We start from the raw sequence: 24,425 nt of genomic DNA on the forward strand, positions 1-24,425 counted from the left end.
TAGAACTGCTTTTCCTGCCTCCCATATGTTTTGGGTCGTCGTGTCTCCATTCTCATTTGTTTCTAGGTATTTTTTGATTTCATCTTAGATTTCTTCAGTGACAACTTTGTTATTAAGTAGTGTATTGTTTAGCGTCCATGTGTTTGTATTTTTTACAGATCTTTTCCTGTAATCGATATCTAGTCTCATAGCGTTGTGGTCGGAAAAGATACTTGATACAGTTTCAATTTTCTTAAATTTACCAAGGCTTGATTTGTGACCCAAGATATGATCTATGCTGGAGAATGTTCCATGAGCACTTGAGAAAAATGTGTATTCTGTTGTTTTTGGATGGAATGTCCTATAAATATCAATTAAGTCCATCTCGTTTAATGTATCATTTAAAGCTTGTGTTTCCTTATTTATTTTCATTTTGGACGATCTGTCCATTGGTGAAAGTGGGGTGTTAAAGTCCCCTACTATGACTGTGTAACTGTCCGTTTCCCCTTTTATGGCTGTTAATAATTGCCTTATGTATTGAGGTGCTCCTATGTTGGGTGCATAAATATTTACAATTGTTATATCTTCTTCTTGGATCGATCCGTTGATCATTATGTAGTGTCCTTCTTTGTCTCTTCTGATAGTCTTTATTTTAAAGTCTATTTTGTCTGATATGAGACTTGCTACTCCAGCTTTCTTTTGGTTTCCATTTGCATGGAATATCATTTTCCATCCCCTTTCTTTCAGTCTGTATGTGTCCCTAGGTCTGAAGTGGGTCTCTTGTAGACAGCATATATATGGGTCTTGTTTTTGTATCCATTCAGCCAATCTGTGTCTTTTGGTGGGAGCATTTAGTCCATTTACATTTAAGGTAATTATCGATATGTATGTTCCTATTCCCATTTCCTTGATTGTTTTGGGTTCGTTATTGTAGGTCTTTTCCGTCTCTTGTGTTTCTTGCCTAGAGAAGTTCCTTTAGCATTTGTTGTAAAGCTTGTTTCGTGGTGCTGAACTCTCTCAGCTTTTGCTTGTCTGTAAAGGCTTTAATTTCTCCATCAAATCTGAATGAGATCCTTGCTGGGTAGAGTAATCTTGGTTGCAGGTTTTTCTCCTTCATCACTTTAAATATGTCCTGCCTGTCCCTTTTTGCTTGCAAAGTTTCTGCTGAAAGATCAGCTGTTAATATTTTGGGGATTCCCTTGTGTGTTATTTGTTGTTTTTCCCTTGCTGCTTTTAATATGTTTTGTTTGTATTTAATTTTTGACAGTTTGATTCATATGTTTCTTGGCGTGTTTCTCCTTGGAGTTATACTGTATGGGACTCTCTGTGCCTCCTGGACTTGATTAACTATTTCCTTTCCCATATTAGGGAAGTTTTCAACTATAATCTCTTCAAATATTTTCTCAGTCCCTTTCTTTTTCTCTTCTTCTTCTGGAAGCCCTATAATTCGAATGTTGGTCCGTTTAGTGTTGTCCCAGAGGTCTCTGAGACTGTCCTCAGTTCTTTTCATTCTTTTTTCTTTCTTCTGCTCTGCAGTAGTTATTTCCACTATTTTATCTTCCACGTCACTTATCCGTTCTTCTGCCTCAGTTATTCTGCTATTGATCCCTTGTAGAGCATTTTTATTTTCATTTATTTTGTTGTTCATCATTGCTTGTTTCTTCTTTAGTTCTTGTAGGTCCTTATTAAATGTTTCTTGCATTTTCTCTACTCTGTTTCCAAGATTTTGGATCATCTTTACTATCATTATTCTGAATTCTGTTCCAGGTAGACTGCCTATTTCCTCTTCATTTGTGATGTTTGATGGGTTTTTATCTTGCTCCTTCTCCTGCTGTGTGTTTTTCTTTCTTCTCATTTTGCTTATCTTACTGTGTTTGGGGTCTCCTTTTTGCATGCTGCAGGTTCGTAGTTCCTGTTATTTTTGGTGTCTGTCCCCAGTGGCTAAGGTTGGTTCAGTGGGTTGTGTAGGCTTCCTGGTGGAAGGGACTAGTGCCTGTGTTCTGGTGGATGAGGCTGGATCTTGTCTTTCTGGTGGGCAGGTGCACGTCTGGTGGTGTGTTTTGGGGTGTCTGTGGACTTATTATGATTTTAGGCAGCCTCTCTGCTAATGGGTGGTGTTGTGTTCCTGTCTTGGTAGTTGTTTGGCATAGGGTGTCCAGCACTGTAGCTTGCTGGTCGTTGAGTGAAGCTGGGTGTTGGTGTTGAGATGGAGATCTGGGATGTTTTCGCCGTGTGATATTACGTGGATCTGGGAGGTCTCTTGTGGACCAGTGTCCTGAAGTTGGCTCTCCCACCTCAGAGGCACAGCACTGACTCCTGGCTGCAGCACCAAGAGCCTTTCATCCAGACGGCTCAGAATAAAAGGGAGAAAAAGTAGATAGAAAGAAAGAGCATAAAGTAAAATAAAGTTATTAAAATAAAAAATAATTATTAAGAAAAAAATTTTTTTCAGAAATAAAAAAAAAAACAGCGTACGGAACCATAGGACAAATGGTGAAAGCAAAGCTATAGAGACAAATTTTCACAGAGAAGCATACACATACACAATCACAAAAAGAGGAAAAGGGGAAAAAATAACAAATCTTGTTCTCAAAGTCCACCTCCTCAATTTGGGATGATTCATTGTCTATTCAGGTATTCCACCGATGCAGGGTACATAAAGTTGATTGTGGAGATTTAATCCGCTGCTCCTGAGGCTTTTGAGAGAGTTTTCCCTTGTTCTTCTTTGTTTGCACAGCTACCGGGGGGAGCGAGGGGCGTGGATGCGGGACGAGCCTGCTGTGGTGGTGGTCGGTGGGACGTTGCACCAACCTGAGGCGTGCCGTGCATTGTCTCGGGGAAGTTGTCCCTGGATCCCGGGACCCTGGCACTGGCGGGCTGTACAGGCTCCCCGGAAAGGAGGTGTGGATAGTGACCTGTGCTTGCCCACAGGCTTCTTGGCGGTGGCAGCAGCAGCCTTAGCGTCTCATGCCCGTCTCTGGGGTCCACGCTGATAGCTGCAGCTTGCGCCCGTCTCTGGAGCTCCTTTAAGCAGTGCTCTTAATCCCCCCTCCTCGTGCACCAGGAAACACAGAGGGAAGAAAAAGTCTCTTGCCTCTTAGGCAGCTCCAGATCTTTTCCCAGACTCCCTACCGGCTAGCCGTGGAGCACTAACCCCTTCAGGCTGTGTTCACACCGCCAGCCCCCATCCTCTCCCTTCGATCCGACCGAAGCCCAAGCTTCAGCTCCCAGCCCCTGCTGGCCCCGGTGGGTGAGCAGACAAGCCTCTTGGACTGGTGAGTGCTGGTCAGCACCGATCATCTTTGCAGGAATCTCTCTGCTTTGCCCTCTACACCCCTGTTGCTGTGCTCTCCTCCGCGGCCCCGAAGCTCCCCCCTCCGCCACTCGCAGTCTCCGCCCGCAAAGGGGCTTCTTGTGTGTGGAAACCTTTCCTCCTTCACCGCTCCATCCCACTGGTGCACGTACCGTCCCTATTCTTTTGTCTCTGTTTATTCTTTTTTCTTTTGCCCTACCCAGGTAAGTCGGCAGTTTCTTGCCTTTTGGGAGGTCTGAGGTCTTCTGCCAGCATTCAGTGGGTGTTCTGTAGGTGTTGTTCCACGTGTAGATGTACTTCTGATGTATCGGGGGGGAGGAAGGTGATCTCCGCATCTTACTGTTCCGCCATCTTCCTAATTGTCAATTCATTCTTTAGAATTTCCATTTTCAGTTTCTTTGAAGAAGAGTGAGAACTTAGAGATCCTTTTGATCTCCTTTTGATCCTCTGTGATTTTACAAATTTTCTGACTTTTATAATTATTTTACTAGCTCTAATTCAACAGCAGCTATTTAACAACTCATCTTTACTGAGCCTTGCATATTCAGTTTAGGTTTCATAGAAAAAAAACCCAGCTCTTTTGTATTTTTATTTTTTTCACTTTCGGTCACATTTAATTAAATTGTACAATTATAATAATAGTTTATGACAAGTATAGTAGATTGGCTTAACATCTGTTCCAACCTCCTTTTTGTATACCTTCTTGTACTGCAAAGGCTGGAAAAGTATAAACTCGTTCAGGGTAGGAATTAGGTTCTGCTAATGATAAACACATGTAAGAGACCTAAATTAGGAGATAAATAGGAGGACAAGCTGTGTATGAGAATCTAACAAGTGTAACATGGCTCTAGAGCCAATAATTCTGGCAGCTGCTTCTCTCAGAGCTAAGTCAGGGTGTTCCTGCAGGCAGTAGCTCTGGCAGTAACTTCCTGACACCAGGATCTTGGCTAAAGAGGTGTGATCCTAGAACCAGTGGTTGGTGTAGCCACTTCCTTATTGTCCAGCTTCCTAATTGTGGTCTGTATATAATTTTTCTCAGCAAAACAGTTCTGCAATTAACTAAGCCAGTAAGATTGACTTTTTTTTTTAGCATTTGCACTAGAAAATAGAGATCAGCTAGTTGATGGTGACTGCAGATAAAGCACCTATGCAGACAAATGTGGTGCTACTAATGTTATTAGTAAGGGTAACCCTATTTACTTCTACAAAGCTTTGTATGATTTCTCTTCATTTCTCCTCTTATTATGAAGCCAACCAAATATGATGGAACTTTCTCCTCTTTATTTTCTTACAGTTCTTACGTTTTGACTTGAGTATATATTTGAATAAATACAGCTAGGACCAGAACTATCTTACTATCCTGTACATAATATCTCTTCAAATGTTTGTTGAACTTACTAAAATTATTGATATCTAATTTTCAAGATTTGTTAACCATACATAAAAAATAATGCTTTGAAAAAGACTAATTCCTTAAACCTTTGCAGTACTTAAATGGCTTTATTTTCTCAATTATACTGCTAAGATCTTTGGAGAATTAGATAACATGTATTTACTTAGTATTTATAAATATATTATTGCAGCTAAGTTATATTTCAAGGAAAACAAAGGTAAAAATTAACAGGAATGTAAAAGATATAAACAGTAAAGAACAAGTTTGAGTATATGTATGTATATCTTTGTTTATACTACTCATATATGAACCAACAGGAATATACTGTGTTTTTCAAGACCCATGAAACATTTACATAGATATGGGCTTCAGACCCTCCCCACCACATACATACATACAAATTAAACATAACTCACACCTACATTAAATTAGAAATAACAAGTGAGTGTAACGAATTTCTTTTAACTACATTTTCAACTAATGAGATAAAGAGGAAAACTAAAATTAAAAACTGCATAAAATAAATAGCATATCAAACTAGTGAGATACAGCCAAACTGGTGCTCAAAACATTTTTAATTAACTGAAAATAAGTTAGATAGTTTTGTTTACAGTGATGGCAACAGACTCCTTCTGAGAAAACTAGAGAATCTGGACAAAAACTAGAAAATCTTGACAAAAATTTGACAAAAATCAAATTTGTTTGAAGTGAATTGGAGTCAGTGTAGAATTGTAGGGTAAAGACCAGGAAAATAAAGAAATCCAGGGATATGAGCCTGCATTTTGGTTTACTTTCCCTTAAATATATCTCCCGATGTCAGAAGAGGTGAAGAGTGGTTGAAAACTGAGCAGAGCTCGAAACAAATTCATGGAGCTAGAGAAATAAAAATTGAAATTCCGGGCCCATCAGACTTGAGGGTAGGTGGCTCAGGAACATCCAGGCTTTGAAGTAAGGGTGACTCCCCCAAAATAGACTAGTCCTGAAAAGATCTAAAACATGACTGATATTTGATACAACATGATGTTATAAAGGACATGATCAGGGATTGGTAATACCCCTCCCATCTGAAAAAAGAAAAGGAAGACTTTTAGAGGAAGATAACATCATTGCTAGGCCTCAGAATATCTCTGTACTTTTTTACTTGTGATATCTGGCTAATATCTGGCATAAAAAGAACTGGTAATGGTAAGATTGAAGACAGCGTGGTTAAAAAAATCATAAAAAAATAGTATACAATTGAAACAGATCCACAGTTTGGTCTTTAAAATAACTATGTACAATGTTCAATGAAATAAGACACAATTTTGAGAATTTTTATAAGAGAACTAAAAACTCTTAAAGAACCAAATAGAGATTCTAGAACTGAAAATTGCAGTAATAATGGAAATGAGACATAACTGAAGAGAGAATTAATGGAATGCAACCCAAGTCAGAAGAAAATATTCAGAATGAAGGTCAGAGATAGAAGAGGATAGAAAATGCAGAACAAAATAAATAAATAAAAACTAAGAGACATATGGGAAATAGTGAAATCAGCTAAAAGTCATATAGCTTGAGTCCCAGAAAGAGAAGACAGAGAGACATTGGTCCACAGATTAAGAACACACCATGCATCATAAGCAGGATAATACAAAAGTACTGTACCTAGGTACATTATTATAAAATCAAAGAAAACCAAAGAGAAAGAAAAAACTGAACAGCAGAAAGAGCTTATCTTATTATCTAGACACAATAAGATATTAACTGATTTCTCAACAGAGATACTGGAAATCAGGAGACAGTGGAATATTTTTAAAGTGCTGAAAGAAAAACTATCAGTGTGGAATTCTTTACCCAGTGAAATATCGATCAGAAGAAAGGTCAGATGAAAAGAAATTGAGAGCATTATCATTAGCAAAATTAAAGAAAATCCTAAAAAGATATTCTACAAAAAGAAAATAATCCCAGATGAAAGCTTAGAATTACAGGAAATGGTGCCCATGGGAGAAAGTCTAATGAACATTAGCTATTCTAAAACAATAATAATGTCTCTAAAATATCTGTAGAGAATTAAATATAAGGCAGCAATATCATAAATTTAGGGAAAGGGCATTTGGAGTTAAAATATTCTCAGGTTCTAGCATTACCCAAAAGAAATATAATACTAATTTATTTTAGAGTTTGATACCTCAGTGATACCTGTTTTAATCTTTAGAAAGTAAAGCCAACTGCCAACCAAGATAATGTAACTGCCAACCAAGATAATAGAGTAGAAAAATGAAGTAATAAAAAAAACACCCAAAAGAAAGCACGAAAGGAGAGAAAATTCATAATGGACAGGGCAAATAGAAAGCAAATACTAAGATAGTAGATATAAACTCAAATACGTTAGTAATTACATTAAACTTCAATGTACTAAATGCTGCAATTGAAAGATAGTGATTTATCTGAGATTAAAAAAGAAACCAGTTATAGTGTGTATTTTTTATCAGACAGATTTTTAAAATATAAGAATATTGAATGATTGCAAATAAGAGGATGGAAAATAGATAAACCATGCTGTGCTAACCAAAAGAAAGCTGGTAATATCAGACATAGTAGACTTTAATGCAAGAAGAGAATATTATAAATAGGGATATTTCATAATGATAAAAGATATAACAGTTTTAAATTTTCAAGTACCCAGAGACTTGCCTGGTGGCACAGTGGTTAAGAATCCACTTGCCAATGCAAGGGACGTGGGTTCAAGCCCTGGTCTGGGAAGATCCCACATGCCGCGGGACAACTAAGCCTGTGCGCCACAGCTGCTGAGACTGTGCGCCACAACTACTGAAGCCCGCATGCCTAGAGCCCATGCTCTGCAACAGGAGAAGCCACCGCAATGAGAAGCCTGTGCACCACAACAAAGAGTAGCCCCCGCTTGCCGCAACTAGAGAAAGCCTGGACACAGCAGTGAAGACCCAATGCAGCCAAAAATAAATAAACAAATAAATAAATAAACTTATTTATTTTTAAAAAATTTGCAAGTACCCAGTAACAAAGCCTCAGAATAGAAAATTTCAAGTTTTCTGTTTTTCTAGATTAGAAAAATTCAGTGACAGCATTGAATGGCAAAACAGACAAATCCACTGGATAGCAGGAAATATAAACATATTGCTCCTCAGTAATTGAAAGAAAAACTCAAAAAATAATATTTGAACCATGCAATTAACAAACATACTTAACAGACAAATACCTAATACCTTCAAAATACATATTCTTTTTAAGTACACATAAAACATTTCCAAAATTGACAAATCCAGAAAGTAACTCTTGGGACTTCCCTGGTGGTCCAGTGGGTAAGACTCTGCGCTCCCAATGCAGGGGGCCCTGGTTCAATCCCTGGTTGGGTAACTAGATCCCACATGCATGCCACAACTAAGAGTTAGCATGCTGCAACTAAGAAGTCTGCGTGCTGCAACCAACCACGACGAAGATCCCGTGTGCTATAACTAAGACCTGGTGCAGCATGCATGCATGCATGAATAAATACATACATACATACATACATACATACATAAATAACATTTAAAGGAAAAAAAGAAAACAACTCTCAGATTTTTTAAGTACTCAGATTCTGTTCCTTAATAACAGTGAAAGTTGTATTAGAAATCTGTTCTTTTTTAAAAAAGAAAGAAAAAAGGAATCAGAAAATTCCCAGCTGTTTCTAATTAAGCAATATGCTTTTAAATATTACTCATAGGTCAAAGAATTAACCATGAAAGCTGGAGAATATTTTCAACTGATAGATAGTGAAAATACAGCATAAAAACTGTGGGTTGCTGTTAAGGCCATTCTTAGAGGGAAATCCATACTCTTAAGTGCATATATTAGAAAAGAAGTCTGAAAATCAGTGGTCTCTAAGAATTTGCTGAACAGGTTAGGAAAAGAACAGCAAACTAAACCCAAAATTATGAAACATTTGGAGAATTAGGTTGCATCAGGCAAGAGACAGCAGGATTGCAAATTGAAAAATTAAACACCCCTACCCCAAATACTTCAGATACTAAAACAAAAATAAACTACTGATGCATATAGGTGGTCCTTGCTTTGCATGACAGTGCAGGACTATAAAAATGACATTGCAAGGTGTGTCCAAGGTGATGGAGTACGAAGACCCTGAACTCACCTCCTCCTCTAGGCACACCAAAATTACAACTATTTACAGAGCAGCTATCAATGAGAATTACTTGAAGACTAGCAGAAAAGATTTTTCACAGCTTAAGATATAAGGAAAGAACCAAAACAAGATGGATAGGAGGGGCCAGAGACATAATGTAGTCAAGACCTGCACTTTCAGGTAGGTGACCCACAAATGGGAGGATAATCACAATCACAGAAGGTCTCCCTAAGGAGCAAGGGGTCCAAGCCCCACATCAGGCTCCCAAGCTGAGGGTCCTGCACTAGAAAGACAGGCCCTCAAAACATGTGGCTTTGAAAGCCAGCAGGACTTGCATATGGGAGAGCCAGAGGACTGTAGGTAGCAGAAACTCCACTGTTAAAGCGCACACACAAAATCTCACATGCTCTGAGTCCCAGAACTGAGACAGTAATTTGAAGGAGCCTGTTAAGACCCACTTGCTGATCTCATCGAGTCTCCTGGAGAGGCGGAGCAACTGGGACTCTTCCTGATGACACTGGCAACAGCCATTTTGGGGAGTTCATTCTACCATGAGGACACGGGTGCTGGCAAGTGCCATTTTGGAGTCCTCTCTCTAACCTACTAGCACTGGGGGCCTGCCTGCCCAACAGCAGATAAGCTCCAATTCCAGGACCTCCCAGGTGAGCAGCCAGCCTTGCAGGGACCTGGCTCCACCCACCAGTGGACTGGAACCAACCGCAGGCCTCCCCAACACCCACACCCAGGTACCCTGGGGCTCCACTCTACCTGCCATCAGGTCAGAACCAGCCTTGGAACACCCCTGGACTTGCTGCCAGCCACACCAGGACCCAGCCCTGCCCATCAGCTAGCCAGGACCAGCCCCAGAATCTCCAGAGTCCCAGAGCCAGCTTCATTAGGATGTGACCCCACCCACCAGTAGGCTGACATCAGCACTGGACCCCCTGGGTCCCACAGCCAGCACCCAGGGAACCAGATCTGTATACCACTGGGCTGAGACCCACCCCTGTGCCAGGTCATGCAACTAGCTATACCAGAACCCAGTACTGCCCACTAGTGGGCCAGCATCTACCCAAAGATATCCCAGCCTGTGCATCCAACCATGCTGAAATCTGGCCTGACCACCAGCAGGCCAGCAGCCACCATGCAAGACAGGGCATAGCAGTCAACCAGCCTAAGGATGAGCCTTGTCTACCAGTGTGCCGAGAGTAGTCAGCCTCATCACACAGAAGGGCCCACACAGCCCACATATGGGGTCAAGTGCTGCTGGGCCCCATAGGATGTCTCTTACTTAATACCACTTCTCCAACATCTGGAAACATAACTGACCTACTTAATACTTAGAAATAAACATGGAAAATTAGGCAGAATGAGGAGCGAAGGAATATGTTCCAAATGAAGACAAAACCCCAGAAGAACTAAGCCAAGTGGAGATAAGCAATCTACATGATAAAGAGTTCAAAAGAATGATAATAAAGATGCTCAGTGCAGCTCAGTGCTTTGTGTCCACCTAGAGGGGTGGGATAGGGAGGGTAGGAGGGAGATGCAAGAGGAAAGAGATATGGGGATATATGTATATGTATATGTATAGCTGATTCACTTTGTTATACAGAAACTAACACACCATTGTAAAGCAGTTAAACTCCAATAAAGATGTTTAAAAAAAAAGAAAATTCACTCTGGCAGAAGCTAAAATTTGATATGATTACATTAAATACACATAAATCATAATTGATAAAGCCTGTCTTGTAAAAAAAAAAGAATATGTAAGTACATATTCACCTTATATTCAAGATATTTGCTTTTTCTTATAAATAGCTGTCAGAGTTTTATTTTCTAATCATCTTTCCTTTCTCCACTGATCTGATGTTATCTTTATTATAAACTAAATACATGCATTTGAGTTGGTAAAATAATCACAAAATGAGAAATACAGACACTCGAAAATGTTTAGAGAAAACTGTGTAACTCTGTGCTGATAAATGTGAAACTATAAGTGAAATAAACAATTTTCTATGAAAAAAAAAGGTGCTCAGTGAACTCAGGAGAAGAATGAATGAACACAGTGAGAAGTTAGAAGTTTCTAACAAATAGTTAAAAAATAAAAAATATAAAGATGTAAACAGAGCTGAAGAAGATAATAACTGAAATAAAAAATACACTAGAAGGAATTAACAGTAGAGTATATGATACAGAGGAACAGATCAGTGAACTGGATGACAAAGTAGAAGAAATCACCTGAACTGAACAAAAAAAGAAAAAAGAGTTTTTTAAAAAGAGGACAGTTTAAGAGACCTCTGGGACAACATCAAGCATAATAACATTCAAAATATAGGAGTCCCAGAAGGAGGAAATAGAGAGAAAAGGGCAGAGGAGTTATTTGGAGAAATAATAGCTGAAAACTTTCCTGACCAGGGAAAGGAAGGTCCATGCAGGTCCAGGCAGCACACAGAGTCCCAAACAAAATGAATCCAAAGAAGTCCACACCAAGACACATTGTAATTAAAATGGCAAAAAGTTAAAGATAAAGGGAGAGTCTTAAAAGAAGCAAGGGAAAAGCAACTAGTAGCATACAGGGGAACTCCCATAAGGCTATCAATTGACTTTTTTTTTTTTTTTTTTTTTTTTTTTTGCGGTTCGTGGGGCCCTCACTGCTGTGGCCTCTCCCATCGCAGAGCATAGGCTCTGGTCATGCAGGCTCAGCGGCCATGGCTCACGGGCCCAGCCGCTCCGCGACATGTGGGATCTTCCTGGACCGGGGCACGAACTCGCATCCCCTGCATCGGCAGGCGGACTCTCAACCATTGCACCACCAGGGAAGCCCTCAATTGACTTTTCAGCAGCAACTTTGTGAGCAGAAGGGATTGGCACAATTGATTCAAATTGATGAACATACCAACCAAGAATACTCTACTCAGCAAGGCTATCATTCAAATTTGAAGGAGAGATAAAGAGTTTTACAGACAAGCGAAAGCTACAGAGTTCAGCATCACTAAACCAGCTTTACAAGAGATATTAAAGGGACTTTTCTAAGTGGAAAGGACTACAACTAGAAATAGGAAAACTGTGCAAAGAAAAGTCTGATTGGTAAAGACAAACATACAGTAAAATAGATCATCCACTTATAAAGCTAGTAGGAAGGTTAAAAGACAAAAGAAGAAAAAGCATCTATTTCCACAACAAGTATTTAAGGGACACACCCCACAAAAAGATATAAAATGTATCAAAGACGTTAAACATGGCAGGGGATTTTAAAAATGCAGGGTTGTCAGAATGGTTTGATCTTAAGGGATCATGAACTTAAAATAATCATATATGAATGAATTTAAAATATATATTATTTATTTTATATATATATATATATATCTTTATAAATATAGTTATATATGAACCTCATTGTAACCACAAACCAAAAATCTGTAATAGATATGCAAAAAAGGAATCTAAACACCAAACTATAAACTATAACACTAAAGATAGTCATCCATTAGATCACAAGGATACAAAGCAAAAAAAAGAAAGGAAGAAGAGAGAACCACAAAAACCACCAGAAAACAATGAACAAAATGACAGTAAGTACATACATATCATTAATTATTTTAAATGTATTGGACTAAATGCTCCAAACAAAAGACTTAGAGTGGATACAGAAAGAAGAACTATATATATGCTTCCTAGAAGAGACTCACTTTAGATCTAAAGACACAGAGATGGAAAGTGAGAGTATGGAAAGAAGTTTTCCATACAAATGGAAACAAAAAGGAAGCTGGGGTAGCAATTCTTATATCAGACAAAACAGAGTTTAAAACAAAGACTGTTACAAGAGACAGAGAAGGACATTACATAATGATAATGGGATCAATCCAACAATATATAATAATTGTAAATATTTATGTCCCAACTTAGGAGCACCTAAATATGTAAATCAAATATAAGTAGACATAAAGGGAGAAATTGTGTTGAGTTACACAATAATAATATGGTACTTTAACACCCAACTTACATCAATGGAAGATCATGCATCCAGACAGAAAATCAATAAGGAAACGCTAGCCTTACATCAGATAGAATTTATTTATATGTACATCTATGTATATATATGTATGTATAAAACATTCCATCCCAAAAGCAACAGAATAAACATTCAACTACATATAGAACATTTTCCAGGATAGAGCACATACTAGGCCACAAAATAAGTCTCGGTAAATTTAAGAATATTGAAATTATATTAAACGTCTTTTACAGTCACAATGCTATGAGACTAGAAATAAGCTACAATGAAAAAACTACCAAAAAAAAAAAAAAAACCAGTGGAGGCTAAGCAATATGCTACTAAACAACCAATTGGTCACTGAAGAAATCAAACAGGAAGTCAAAAAATACCTGGAGTCAAATTAAAATAGAAATATAATGGTGGAAAAGCTTTGGGAAGCAGTAAAAGCTGTTCTCAGAGGAATGTTTCTAGCAATATAGGCCTACCTAAGGAAGTAAGAAAAATCTCAAATAAGCAATCTCACCTTACACCTAGAGGAACTAGAAAAAGAACTAATAAAACCCAAAGTTAGTAGAAGAAGAGGATCAGAGCAGAAATAAATGTAATAGAGACTTTAAAAAAAATAGAGAGAATCAGTGAAACTAAACTCTGGTTCCTTGAAAAGATAAAACAAAATTGATAAACCTTTAGCCAGAGTCATTAAGAAAAAAAAAGGACCCAAGTAAAATCAGAGATGAAAGAGAATTTGCAGATTCATATTTCTGTACTGACAATACAGAAATATGAAAGATCATAAGAGATTAGTGTGAAAAATTATACACCAATAAAATGGAGAACCAAGAAGAAACGGATAAATACCAGAGACGTACAATCTAGGTACAAGACAAGGATGCCCACTCTCACCACTTTTATTCAACATAGTATTGGAAGACCTAGCCACAGCCATCAGACAAGAAAAAGAAATAAGAGGTATCCAAATGAGAAGGGAAGAGGTAAAATGTCTACTATACATAGAAAATCCTAAAGATGCCACCAGAAAACTACTAGAGCTCATTAGTAAATTCAATAAAGTTTCAGGATACAAAGTTAACATACAGAAATCTGTTGCATTTCTATACACTAACAATGAAGTATGAGAAAGATAAATTAAGGAAACAACCCCAATTTACCTTCACATCAAAGAGAATAAGATAGCTAGGAATAAACCTACCTAAAGAGGCACAAGACCTGTGTTCCAGAAACTGTAAGACATGATGAAAGCTGTCCAAGGACTAAATTCCAAAAGTTAAAGTTTGGAGAGATGAAAATTCCACTGAGACTGAGAAAGAGAGAAACACTGTACAGAATAGTTTAAAAAAAAATTCCAGAAGAGAATAAGCAATAGGTGGCATTTACAATTTACAGATTGGGAAACTGAGGCCAAAGGAGGTTAAGGAACTTGTCCAAAGTCACATAGCTAACTAAATGAGATACTGGTTTCAAATTCAGGCAGTTTGGTTAAGGCAATATGCCTGTAAGTATTAAGGGTTCTTTTTTTTGTTTAGTTTTTGCTTTTTTTAAATTGAAGTATAGTTGCTGTGCAGTATTATATAAGTAACAGATGTACAATATAGTGATTCACAATCTTTAAAGGTTATACTCCATTTATAGTTATGATAAAATATTGGCTATATTCCCTGTGTTTTATAACATATCTTCTTAGCTTATTTTATATCTAATAATTTGTACTTCTTAATCCAGTATCCCTCTACTGCCTTTCCCCCCTTCCCTTGCCCCACTGGTACCTGAGGTTATTATCTTGTGACTTACTTGATGAACTTTGTTTTCAATAAATATGTTTTAAGATTGCGTTTTTCTAGTTTCAGTGGAGATTGTAGTGTTAGTAGATAATTCTGTTTAAATTATTTTAGAGAGATGGATGCAATTCCTTTGGGAAAGTTTTACTTTGAGATGTGTTTATTATAAATAATGTTTTCTGGTTACAATTATATAAATTCAGTGTTTCTAAGTTTTTCTGATATTAAAAAACATTTTTCCTTCTAGGAGTACATCATTTTGACATAAACACCTAATCAGTCTTTTAAGTTGAACCTTTCTATGCTTTTTTTTTTTTTTTGGTGTAATTTCAAAGCATGAAATACTTGTAATTTACTTTAATGTAAGGTTAAAGTTGAATTTAAGGCTTTCAGAGTTATGGTCAAATTTATGTAAGAAAGTGCTGGCAAGTAAATCCTCTAGTCTTGATTTCATAACCATCAAGAATTTTATTCTATGCTTTATAAACTGGAACTAGTGAGAAATCAGATGAGTTTTGTGAAACACAATGAAGAAATTAACAATAATTCTACAAGATTTAAAATTCCCTTTCCATTTAAGTAACTAGATGAAATTATCATATTTAAAATTTTTTTCTGAATGACTTGTCAATTAATAAGGTATAATTTCAGTATTTTACCTCTTTAAAAAATTAAAATCTTCCTAGGACAAACTGAATTATGTATGTTTGAATTAATTATGACAAATTTAATTCATTCACAATCGTGATGTATTTTTTCTTATAGCACATTTTTTAATGGTTTTAAAACACTTCTAAATTTAGAGGTTGACTTAAAAATAATTTTTGTGTAAATAGTGATTTTTTGACCCAAATGTTTATTTAGTTGACCTGAAACAGTAATTACTATTACCAAAATTAGATTATTGTTAACTGTTTGTTCCAAAGGTTGCACAGTGAATTAAAAGATGCTGTTGAAAAGCAATTGGAGGACATTCCCTTTGGCACAGAGATGGGAAATGAGATATGTACAGATGATGAAACAGTCAGGAATCTTCAAGAACAACTACAACTGGCCAATCAAGTGAGTGATATATGTATTGAATTATATCCTAAATAAACAGAGTTTCTAAAAAATTTATAGTCAATCATTATTTATGAATGATAATAACAGAATATTGAAATTGTTACCATAATGATTTTCTACAGTTTGCACAATAGTTAACAGGTAACAAAGCTTGTAATATGTGCCCTCCCTGTATGTTATAAATGTAGCTGCCTTGTATATATTTTAACTGAATCATAATTCTTTTGGCATGATTTTTTTTTTTTTTTTTTTTTTTGCGGTATGTGGGCCTCTCACTGTTGTGGCCTCTCCCGTTGCGGAGCACAGGCTCTGGACGCGCAGGCCCAGCGGCCATGGCTCACGGGCCCAGCCGCTCCGCGGCATATGGGATCCTCCCAGACCGGGGCACGAACCCGTTTCCCCTGCATCGGCAGGCGGACTCTCAACCACTGCGCCACCAGGGAGGCCCTGGCATGATTTTTTAAGTGTTATAAAATATTTTAATGCCAAAGAAAATTTTTAAGAATCAATTATCCACTTGCCTAAATTTCCATTTTTCATTTTCCTGTGTTTTCTCTTGATACTGTTTTCTTCAATTGTCAAAGATTATAGAATTATATTTTTCTAAAGTTATGCTTCTTTTAGAATTATACTTTTTCTCCTTTTTTCCTCCTTCATGGTAATTGAAATATTTGGGAAGCTATACTGTATATATCCTGCTTTCAGCACCAGAGTTTTTTTTGGTTATATGTAAGGGAATTTTATTTTAATTTACAATTTTGCATCCTAGGTATCTCATATCTTTTATGGATTTTAATCCCATTCTTCTACCTTCCTGTGTGCCTCAGTTTCTTCATTTTATAAATGAGGATTAGAAATTCTTTATTACAATTTTGATTTTGTAGTTATCTATGAAAAGTCATATTTTTTTATTCCTTGGAAATTTGGTTTTGGAATTCTTTGCTTTTGAAAGTGATATTTTAAGTTAATCAGATAGGTTGTATCTACCTTGATATGGAGCATTATGTAGCACTGAACTCTTTTTAATGTGTGTAAAGGGAAGGAATTTGAAAAATAATAAAGGCAAAAATAATGAGAAAAGCATGTTCTTTACTCTGTTCTAGACTAGTATTTCAGAAAGGATTTACTAATGTTGACATATAAATACATGAATATTAATGTAAACTTATAAATGCTTTCTAACAAGGTATTAAATATGTCTTTTGAAAGCTGCGGCAGAATATGCATTTCTCATTACTATTAAAAAATATTGTGACAGACCATATGTAAAAATACACCTTCAATATAGACACTGATTACTTGTCAGTCATACCTCAATAAATCCAAACTTTTTTTATTTTATAAAAAGAAAAAAGAGTGTAAAACTAGATAGGATTTGTTTTTTGTTTTGTTTTCTTTTTTTGAAACTAGAAATCTTATGTCTAAAATGCATCTCCCTGTAGTACTTTTGTTGCTATAATTTCTTTTTGTTGTTGTTGCTATAAATTCTATTGCTAAATTTTGTTCTTTTTTTTTTTAAACCACACTTGTTCTCTTGTTTCTCACCTCTTTCTCCTCCTATCTTCTCCTGTCTTTGCCTTTCTCCATCTCCATCTTACTTGGTACATATTATTTTTCTGAAGACGGGGTCCTACCTTTTTGCTACATTTTGGATCATTACTTCACAGAAGCTTTGGTGAGGTACAAGTTTGACCAGTCAAAAATGAAAAAGGAGGGGTTCCCTGGTGGCGCAGTGGTTGAGAGTCCAAGGAGCGGCTGGGCCTGTGAGCCATGGCCGCTGGGCCTGTGCCTCCGGAGCCTGTGCTCTGCAGCGGGAGAGGCCACAACAGTGAGAGGCCCGCATACTGCAAAAAAAAAAAAAAAAAGGTGATTTGTTAAAAACAAATTTTGCCACAATATCTGCAATGTATTTTGTATATAAGTATGGAATTTTAACTGAGTGAGAGTTTAGGCAATTTTATAAAGTATAAGTAATAGAAAATGTTAATAAATCCATAAAATAATGTCAAATGTTAATTCTGCTTATTACTTCTACATACATGTTTATTAAATTTATTATTAAGTTCTAGTAAAACACATACAATTGTTTTGGTATCCATCACTAGATTGAAAGCCCTTTGTGTCGTGTGTGAAGACTAGGTGAATCCAAACTGAATAAATTTAAAACTCAATAAAATACGATTTATAGTATAATTGAAAGAGGGAGAATTCTTTATTATATTATGCTTTATTAAAGTAATAAGTCTAGAGAATTTAACAGAAGATTCAAATATCTTCATCCATTCCACAAATATTTATTCAGTGTCTATTATATATGAGGCACTGTGCTTAGTATTTATCATATACAGTGGAGAATGTTGGCTCCTACTTTTGTGAAACACACAAGCTTTTGGAAGAAAAGTTTGGTCAAACTTCTTGAGTTTGGTCCCCATTCTACTTTGTAGCTCTGTGATCTCGGGAAACTTCTTTGTGCTTCACCTTCTTCATTTATAAATGGAGATTATAATAATTCTTATTTTATGGAGTTCTTATGGTAATTAAAATTTTGAATCCCCATTAAGCACATAGGGTAATGCCTAGCACATGTGTGAGTTCATAAATCTACCTATTATTTTTATCACCTTTATCATTATTATTACTAAACAGCATGATAAAGCAGAATTAAAATTAGGTGCAAAAGGTTCTGTGTATCTCAAGTATAGTTACTTTGGGAGCCAGTAGCACTAGTACAATATCAAGTACCTAACTAAATATTTTTAGTTTGGAGTATTTTGTTCTCCTATAATAGTGTGATTTGTAAAAATCTTTCTGGAGGGCAGTTTGGCAGTAAGAGCCCTAGAAATGTTCATATCCTTTAACCAATTAATTAGATGGTGACATCACATAGATTCTAGGAAGCTGTCCTAAAAAACAGTATATAAAAATATCTGAATAAATATATTAATTATAGTAATGTGTTTTTTTTTGCCATACGCGGGCCTCTCACTACTGTGGCCTCTCCCATTGCGGAGCACAGGCTCCGGACGCGCAGGTTCAGCGGCCATGGTTCACGGGCCCAGCCGCTCCGTGGCATGTGGGATCCTCCCAGACCGGGGCACGAACCCGTGTCCCCTGCATCGGCAGGCGGACTCTCAACCACTGCGCCACCAGGGAAGCCCTATAGTAATGTTTTGATAGTGAAAAATTGGAAGTAGTTTAAAAACCTAAATGTGTGGAATCACTTAAATTGTGTTTTTTCCAAATGATGGGTTATACATTAGTACAGTGGTTCTCAAATTTTGGTGTGTATCATAATCACCCGAGGGCTTACTGAAATAAAGATTGTCACCCCCTCCCCCAAGTTTTTGATTCAAGAAGTCTACGATATGCCTCAATAATTTACATTTCTAACAGGTTCTAAGGTATTGATGCTAGTCCTTTGAGAACCACTGGCTTAGGAGAATCTGGGCTTTCTTCATAGTCCAGATGACTCTTACCATCAGGCACATTTGGGAGACTGCACTCTGTTGAGTTATGAGTCATTTTTATGACTATTCTATTGAAAAGAAAGCAGTCTTAAGGAAGTAAAATGAATTGTACAGGGTCATTCAGCCAGAATTAGAAATCCAACCCAAATTCTGGCACCAGATTCTGCTTTTTTTTTTTGTCTTTTTTTTTTACATCTTAATTGCTTCACAATGGTGTGTTAATATCTGCTTTATAACAAAATGAATCAGTTATACATATACATATGTTCCCATATCCCCTCCCTCTTGCGTCTCCCTCCCACCATCCCTATCCCACACATCCAGGCGGTCACAAAGCACCGAGCTGATCTCCCTGTGCTATGCGGCTGCTTCCCACTAGCTATCGACCTTACGTTTGGTAGTGTATATATGTCCATGCCTCTCTTTTGCTTTGTCACAGCTTACCCTTCCCCCTCCCCATATCCTCAAGTCCATTCTCTAGTGGGTCTGTGTCTTTATTCCTGTCTTCCCTAGGTTCTTCATGACATTTTTTTCTTCTTAAATTCCATATATATGTGTTAGCATACAGTATTTGTCTTTCTCTTTCTGACTTACTTCACTCTGTATGACAGACTCTAGGTCTATCCACCTCATTACAAATAGCTCAATTTCATTTCTTTTTATGGCTGAGTAATATTCCATTGTATATATGTGCCACATCTTCTTTATCCATTCATCTGATGATGGACACTTAGGTTGTTTCCATCTCCGGGCTATTGTAAATAGGGCTGCTATGAACGTTTTGGTACATGACTCTTTTTGAATTATGGTTTTCTCAGGGTATATGCCCAGTAGTGGGATTGCTGGGTCATATGGTAGTTCTATTTTTAGTTTTTTAAGGAACCTCCATACTGTTCTCCATAGTGGCTGTACCAATTCACATTCCCACCAGCAGTGCAAGAGTGTTCCCTTTTTTCCACACCCTCTCCAGCATTTATTGTTTCTAGATTTTTTGATGGTGGCCATTCTGGCTGGTGTGAGATGATATCTCATTGTAGTTTTGATTTGCATTTCTCTAATGATTAAAGATGTTGAGCATTCTTTCATGTGTTTGTTGACAATGTGTATATCTTCTGTGGAGAAATGTCTATTTAGGTCTTCTGCCCATTTTTGGATTGGATTGTTTGTTTTATTGTTATTGAGCTGCATGAGCTGCTTATAAATTTTGGAGATTAATCCTTTGTCAGTTGCTTCATTTGCAAATATTTTCTCCCATTCTGAGGGTTGTCTTTTGGTCTTGTTTATGGTTTCCTTTGCTGCGCAAAAGCTTTTAAGTTTCATTAGGTCCCATGTGTTTATTTTTGTCTTTATTTCCATTTCTCTAGGAAGTGGGTCAAAAAGGATCTTGCTGTGATTTATGTCATAGAGTGTTCTGCCTATGTTTTCCTCTAAGAGTTTGATAGTGTCTGGCCTTACATTTAGGTCTTTAATCCATTTTGAGCTTATTTTTGTGTATGGTGTGAGGGAGTGATCTAATCTCATACTTTTACATGTCCCTATCCAGTTTTCCCAGCACCACTTATTGAAGAGGCTGTCCTTTCTCCACTGTACATTCCTGCCTCCTTTATCAAAGAAAACGTGACCACATGTGCGTGGGTTTATCTCTGTCTTGTTCCGTTGATCTGTCTTTCTGTTTCTGTGCCAGTACCATACTGTCTTGATTACTGTAGCTTTGTAGTATAGTCTGAAGTCAGGGAGCCAGATTCCTCCAGCTCCATTTTTCATTCTCAAGATTGCTTTGGCTATTCGGGGTGTTTTGTGTTTCCATACAAATTGTGAAATTTTGTGTTCTAGTTCTGTGAAAAATGCCAGTGGTAGTTTGATAGGGATTGCATTGAATCTGTAGATTGCTTTGGGTAGTAGAGTCATTTTCACAATGTTGATTCTTCCAATCCAGGAACATGGTATATCTGTCCATCTATTTATATCATCTTTAATTTCTTTCATCAGTGTCTTATAATTTTCTGCATACAGGTCTTTTGTCTCCTTAGGTAGGTTTATTCCTAGATATTTTATTCTTTTTGTTGCAGTGGTAAATGGGAGTGTTTTCTTGATTTCACTTTCAGATTCTTCATCATTAGTATGTAGGAATGCCAGAGATTTCTGTGCATTAATGTTGTATCCTGCTACCAAATTCATTGATTAGCTCTAGTAGTTTTCTGGTAGCATCTTTAGGATTCTCTATGTATAGTATCATGTCATCTGCAAACAGTGACAGCTTTACTTCTTCTTTTCGGATTTGGATTCCTTTTATTTCCTTTTCTTCTCTGATTGTTGTGGCTAAAACTTCCAAAACTATGTTGAATAAGCGTGGTGACAGTGGGCAACCTTGTCTTGTTCCTGATCTTAGTGGAAGTGGTTTCAGTTTTTCACCACTGAGGATGATGTTGGCTGTGGGTTTGTCATATATGGCCTTTACCATGTTGAGGAGAGCTCCCTCTATGCCTACTTTCTGCACGGTTTTTATCATAAATGGGTGTTGAATTTTGTCGAAAACTTTTTCTGCATCTATTGCGATGATGATATGGTTTTTCTCCTTCAATTTGTTAATATGGTGTATCACGTTGATTGATTTGCGTATATTGAGGAATCCTTGCATTCCTGGAATAAACCCCACTTGATCATGTTGTATGATCCTTTTAACGTGCTGTTGGATTCTGTTTGCTAGTATTTTGTTGAGGATTTTTGCATCTATGTTCATCAGTGATATTGGCCTGTAGTTTTCTTTCTTTGTGGCATCCTTGTCTGGTTTTGGTATCAAGGTGATGGTGGCCTTGTAGAATGAGTTTGGGAGTGCTCCTCCCTCTGCTATATTTTGGAAGAGTTTGAGAAGGATAGGTGTTAGCTCTTCTCTAAATGTTTGATAGAATTCGCCTGTGAAGCCATCGGGTCCTGGGCTTTTGTTTGTTGCAAGACTTTTTTATCACAGTTTCAATTTCAGTGCTTGTGATTGGTCCGTTCATATTTTCTATTTCTTCCTGATTCAGTCTTGGCAGGTTGTGCATTTCTAAGAATTTGTCCATTTCTTCCAGGTTGTCCATTTTATTGGCATAGAGTTTGCTTGTAGTAATCTCTCCTGATCTTTTGTATTTCTGCAGTGTCAGTTGTTACTTCTCCTTTTTCATTTCTAATTCTATTGATTTGAGTCTTCTCCCTTTTTTTCTTGATGAGTCTGGCTAATGGTTTATCAATTTTGTTTATCTTCTCAAAGAGCCAGCTTTTAGTTTTATTGATCTTTGCTATTGTTTCCTTCATTTCTTTTTTATTTATTTCTGACCTTATTTTTATGATTTCTTTCCTTCTGCTAACTTAGGGGTGTTTTTGTTCTTCTTTCTCTAATTGCTTTAGGTGCAAGGTTAGGTTGTTTATTCGAGATGTTTCCTGTTTCTTAAGGTGGGATTGTATTGCTATAAACTTCCCTCTTAGCACTGCTTCTGCTGCATCCCATAGGTTTTGGGTCGTTGTGTCTCCATTGTCATTTGTTTCTAGGTATTTTTAAATTTCCTCTTTGATTTCTTCAGTGATCACTTCGTTATTAAGTAGTATATTGTTTAGCCACCATGTGTTTGTATTTTTTACAGATCTTTTCCTGTAATTGATGTCTAGTCTCATAGCGTTGTGGTTGGAAAAGATGCTTGATACAATTTCAATTTTCTTAAATTTACCAAGGCTTGATTTGTGACCCAAGATATGATCTATGCTGGAGAATGTTCCATGAGCACTTGAGAAAAATGTGTATTCTGTTGTTTTTGGATGGAATGTCCTATAAATATCAATTAAGTCCATCTTGTTTAATGTATCATTTAAAGCTTGTGTTTCCTTATTTATTTTCATTTTGGATGATCTGTCCATTGGTGAAAGTGGGGTGTTACAGTCCCCTACTATGAATGTGTTACTGTCGATTTCCTCTTTTATGGCTGTTAGTAACTGCCTTATGTATTGAGGTGCTCCTATGTTGGCTGCATAAATATTTACAATTGTTATATCTTCTTCTTGGATCGATCCCTTGATCATTATGTAGTGTCCTTCTTTGTCTCTTCTAATAGTCTTCATTTTAAAGTCTATTTTGTCTGATATGAGAATTGCTACTCTAGCTTTCTTTTGGTTTTCTTTTGCATGGAATATCTTTTTCCATCCCCTTACTTTCAATCTGTGTGTGTCTCTAGGTCTGAAGTGGGTCTCTTGTAGACAGCATATGTATGGGTCTTGTTTTTGTATCCATTCAGCCAATCTGTGTCTTTTGGTGGGAGCATTTTGTCCATTTACATTTAAGGTAATTATCGATATGTATGTTCCTATTCCCATTTTCTTAATTGTTTTGGGTTTGTTATTATAGGTGTTTTCCTTTTGTTTCGTGTCTAGAAAAGATCCTTTAGCATTTCTTGTAAAGCTGGTTTGGTGGTTCTGAGCTCTCTCGGCTTTTGCTTGTCTGTAAAAGTTTTTAATTTCTCCATCAAATCTGAATGAAATCCTTGCTGGATAGAGTAATCTTGGTTGTAGTTTTTTCTCCTTCATCACTTTAAATCTGTCCTGCCAGTCCTTTCTGGCTTGCAGAGTTTCTGCTGTAAGATCAGCTGTTAACCTTATGGGGATTCCCTTGTGTGTTATTTGTTGTTTTTCCCTTGCTGCTTTTAATATGTTTTCTTTGTATTTAATTTTTGACAGTTTGATTAATATGTGTCTTGGTGTATTTCTCCTTGAATTTATCCTGTATGGGACTCTCTGTGCCTCCTGGACTTGATTAACTATTTCCTTTCCCATATTAGGGAAGTTTTCAACTATAATCTCTTCAAATTTTTTCTCAGTCCCTTTCTTTTTCTCTTCTTCTTCTGGAAGCCCTATAATTCGAATGTTGGTGCGTTTAATGTTGTCCCAGAGGTCTCTGAGACTGTCCTCAGTTCTTTTCATTCTTTTTTCTTTCTTCTGCTCTGCAGTAGTTATTTCCACTATTTTATCTTCCACGTCACTTATCCGTTCTTCTGCCTCAGTTATTCTGCTATTGATCCCATCTAGAGTATTTTTCATTTCATTTATTGTGTTTCTAATTGTTGCTTGATTCATCTTTAGTTCTTCTAGGTCCTTGTTAACTGTTTCTTGCATTTTGTCTATTCTATTTCCAAGATTTTGGATCATCTTTACAATCATTATTCTGAATTCTTTTTCAGGTAGACTGCCTATTTCCTCTTCATTTGTTAGGTCTGGTGGGTTTTTATCTTGCTCCTTCTCCTGCTGTGTTTT

At 36.9% G+C, this 24,425-nt stretch overlaps 1 protein-coding gene across 3 annotated transcripts in view; it reads left to right on the top strand.

Annotated features, from left to right (window-relative positions):
- Nucleotides 1-24,425, top strand: part of SCLT1 (sodium channel and clathrin linker 1) — a 283,591-nt gene that overhangs the window by 82,381 nt on the left and 176,785 nt on the right. For all 3 annotated transcript variants that reach the window (XM_082603421.1, XM_082603422.1, XM_082603420.1), the window contains one exon: nt 15,543-15,678. In XM_082603421.1, the coding sequence (XP_082459547.1) occupies nt 15,543-15,678 (136 nt within the window). The remainder of the gene's footprint in view (nt 1-15,542; nt 15,679-24,425) is intronic.

Source organism: Mesoplodon mirus, assembly GCF_964341445.2.
Source record: "Mesoplodon mirus genome assembly, chromosome: 2".
NCBI classification, from domain to species: Eukaryota; Metazoa; Chordata; class Mammalia; order Artiodactyla; family Ziphiidae; genus Mesoplodon; species Mesoplodon mirus.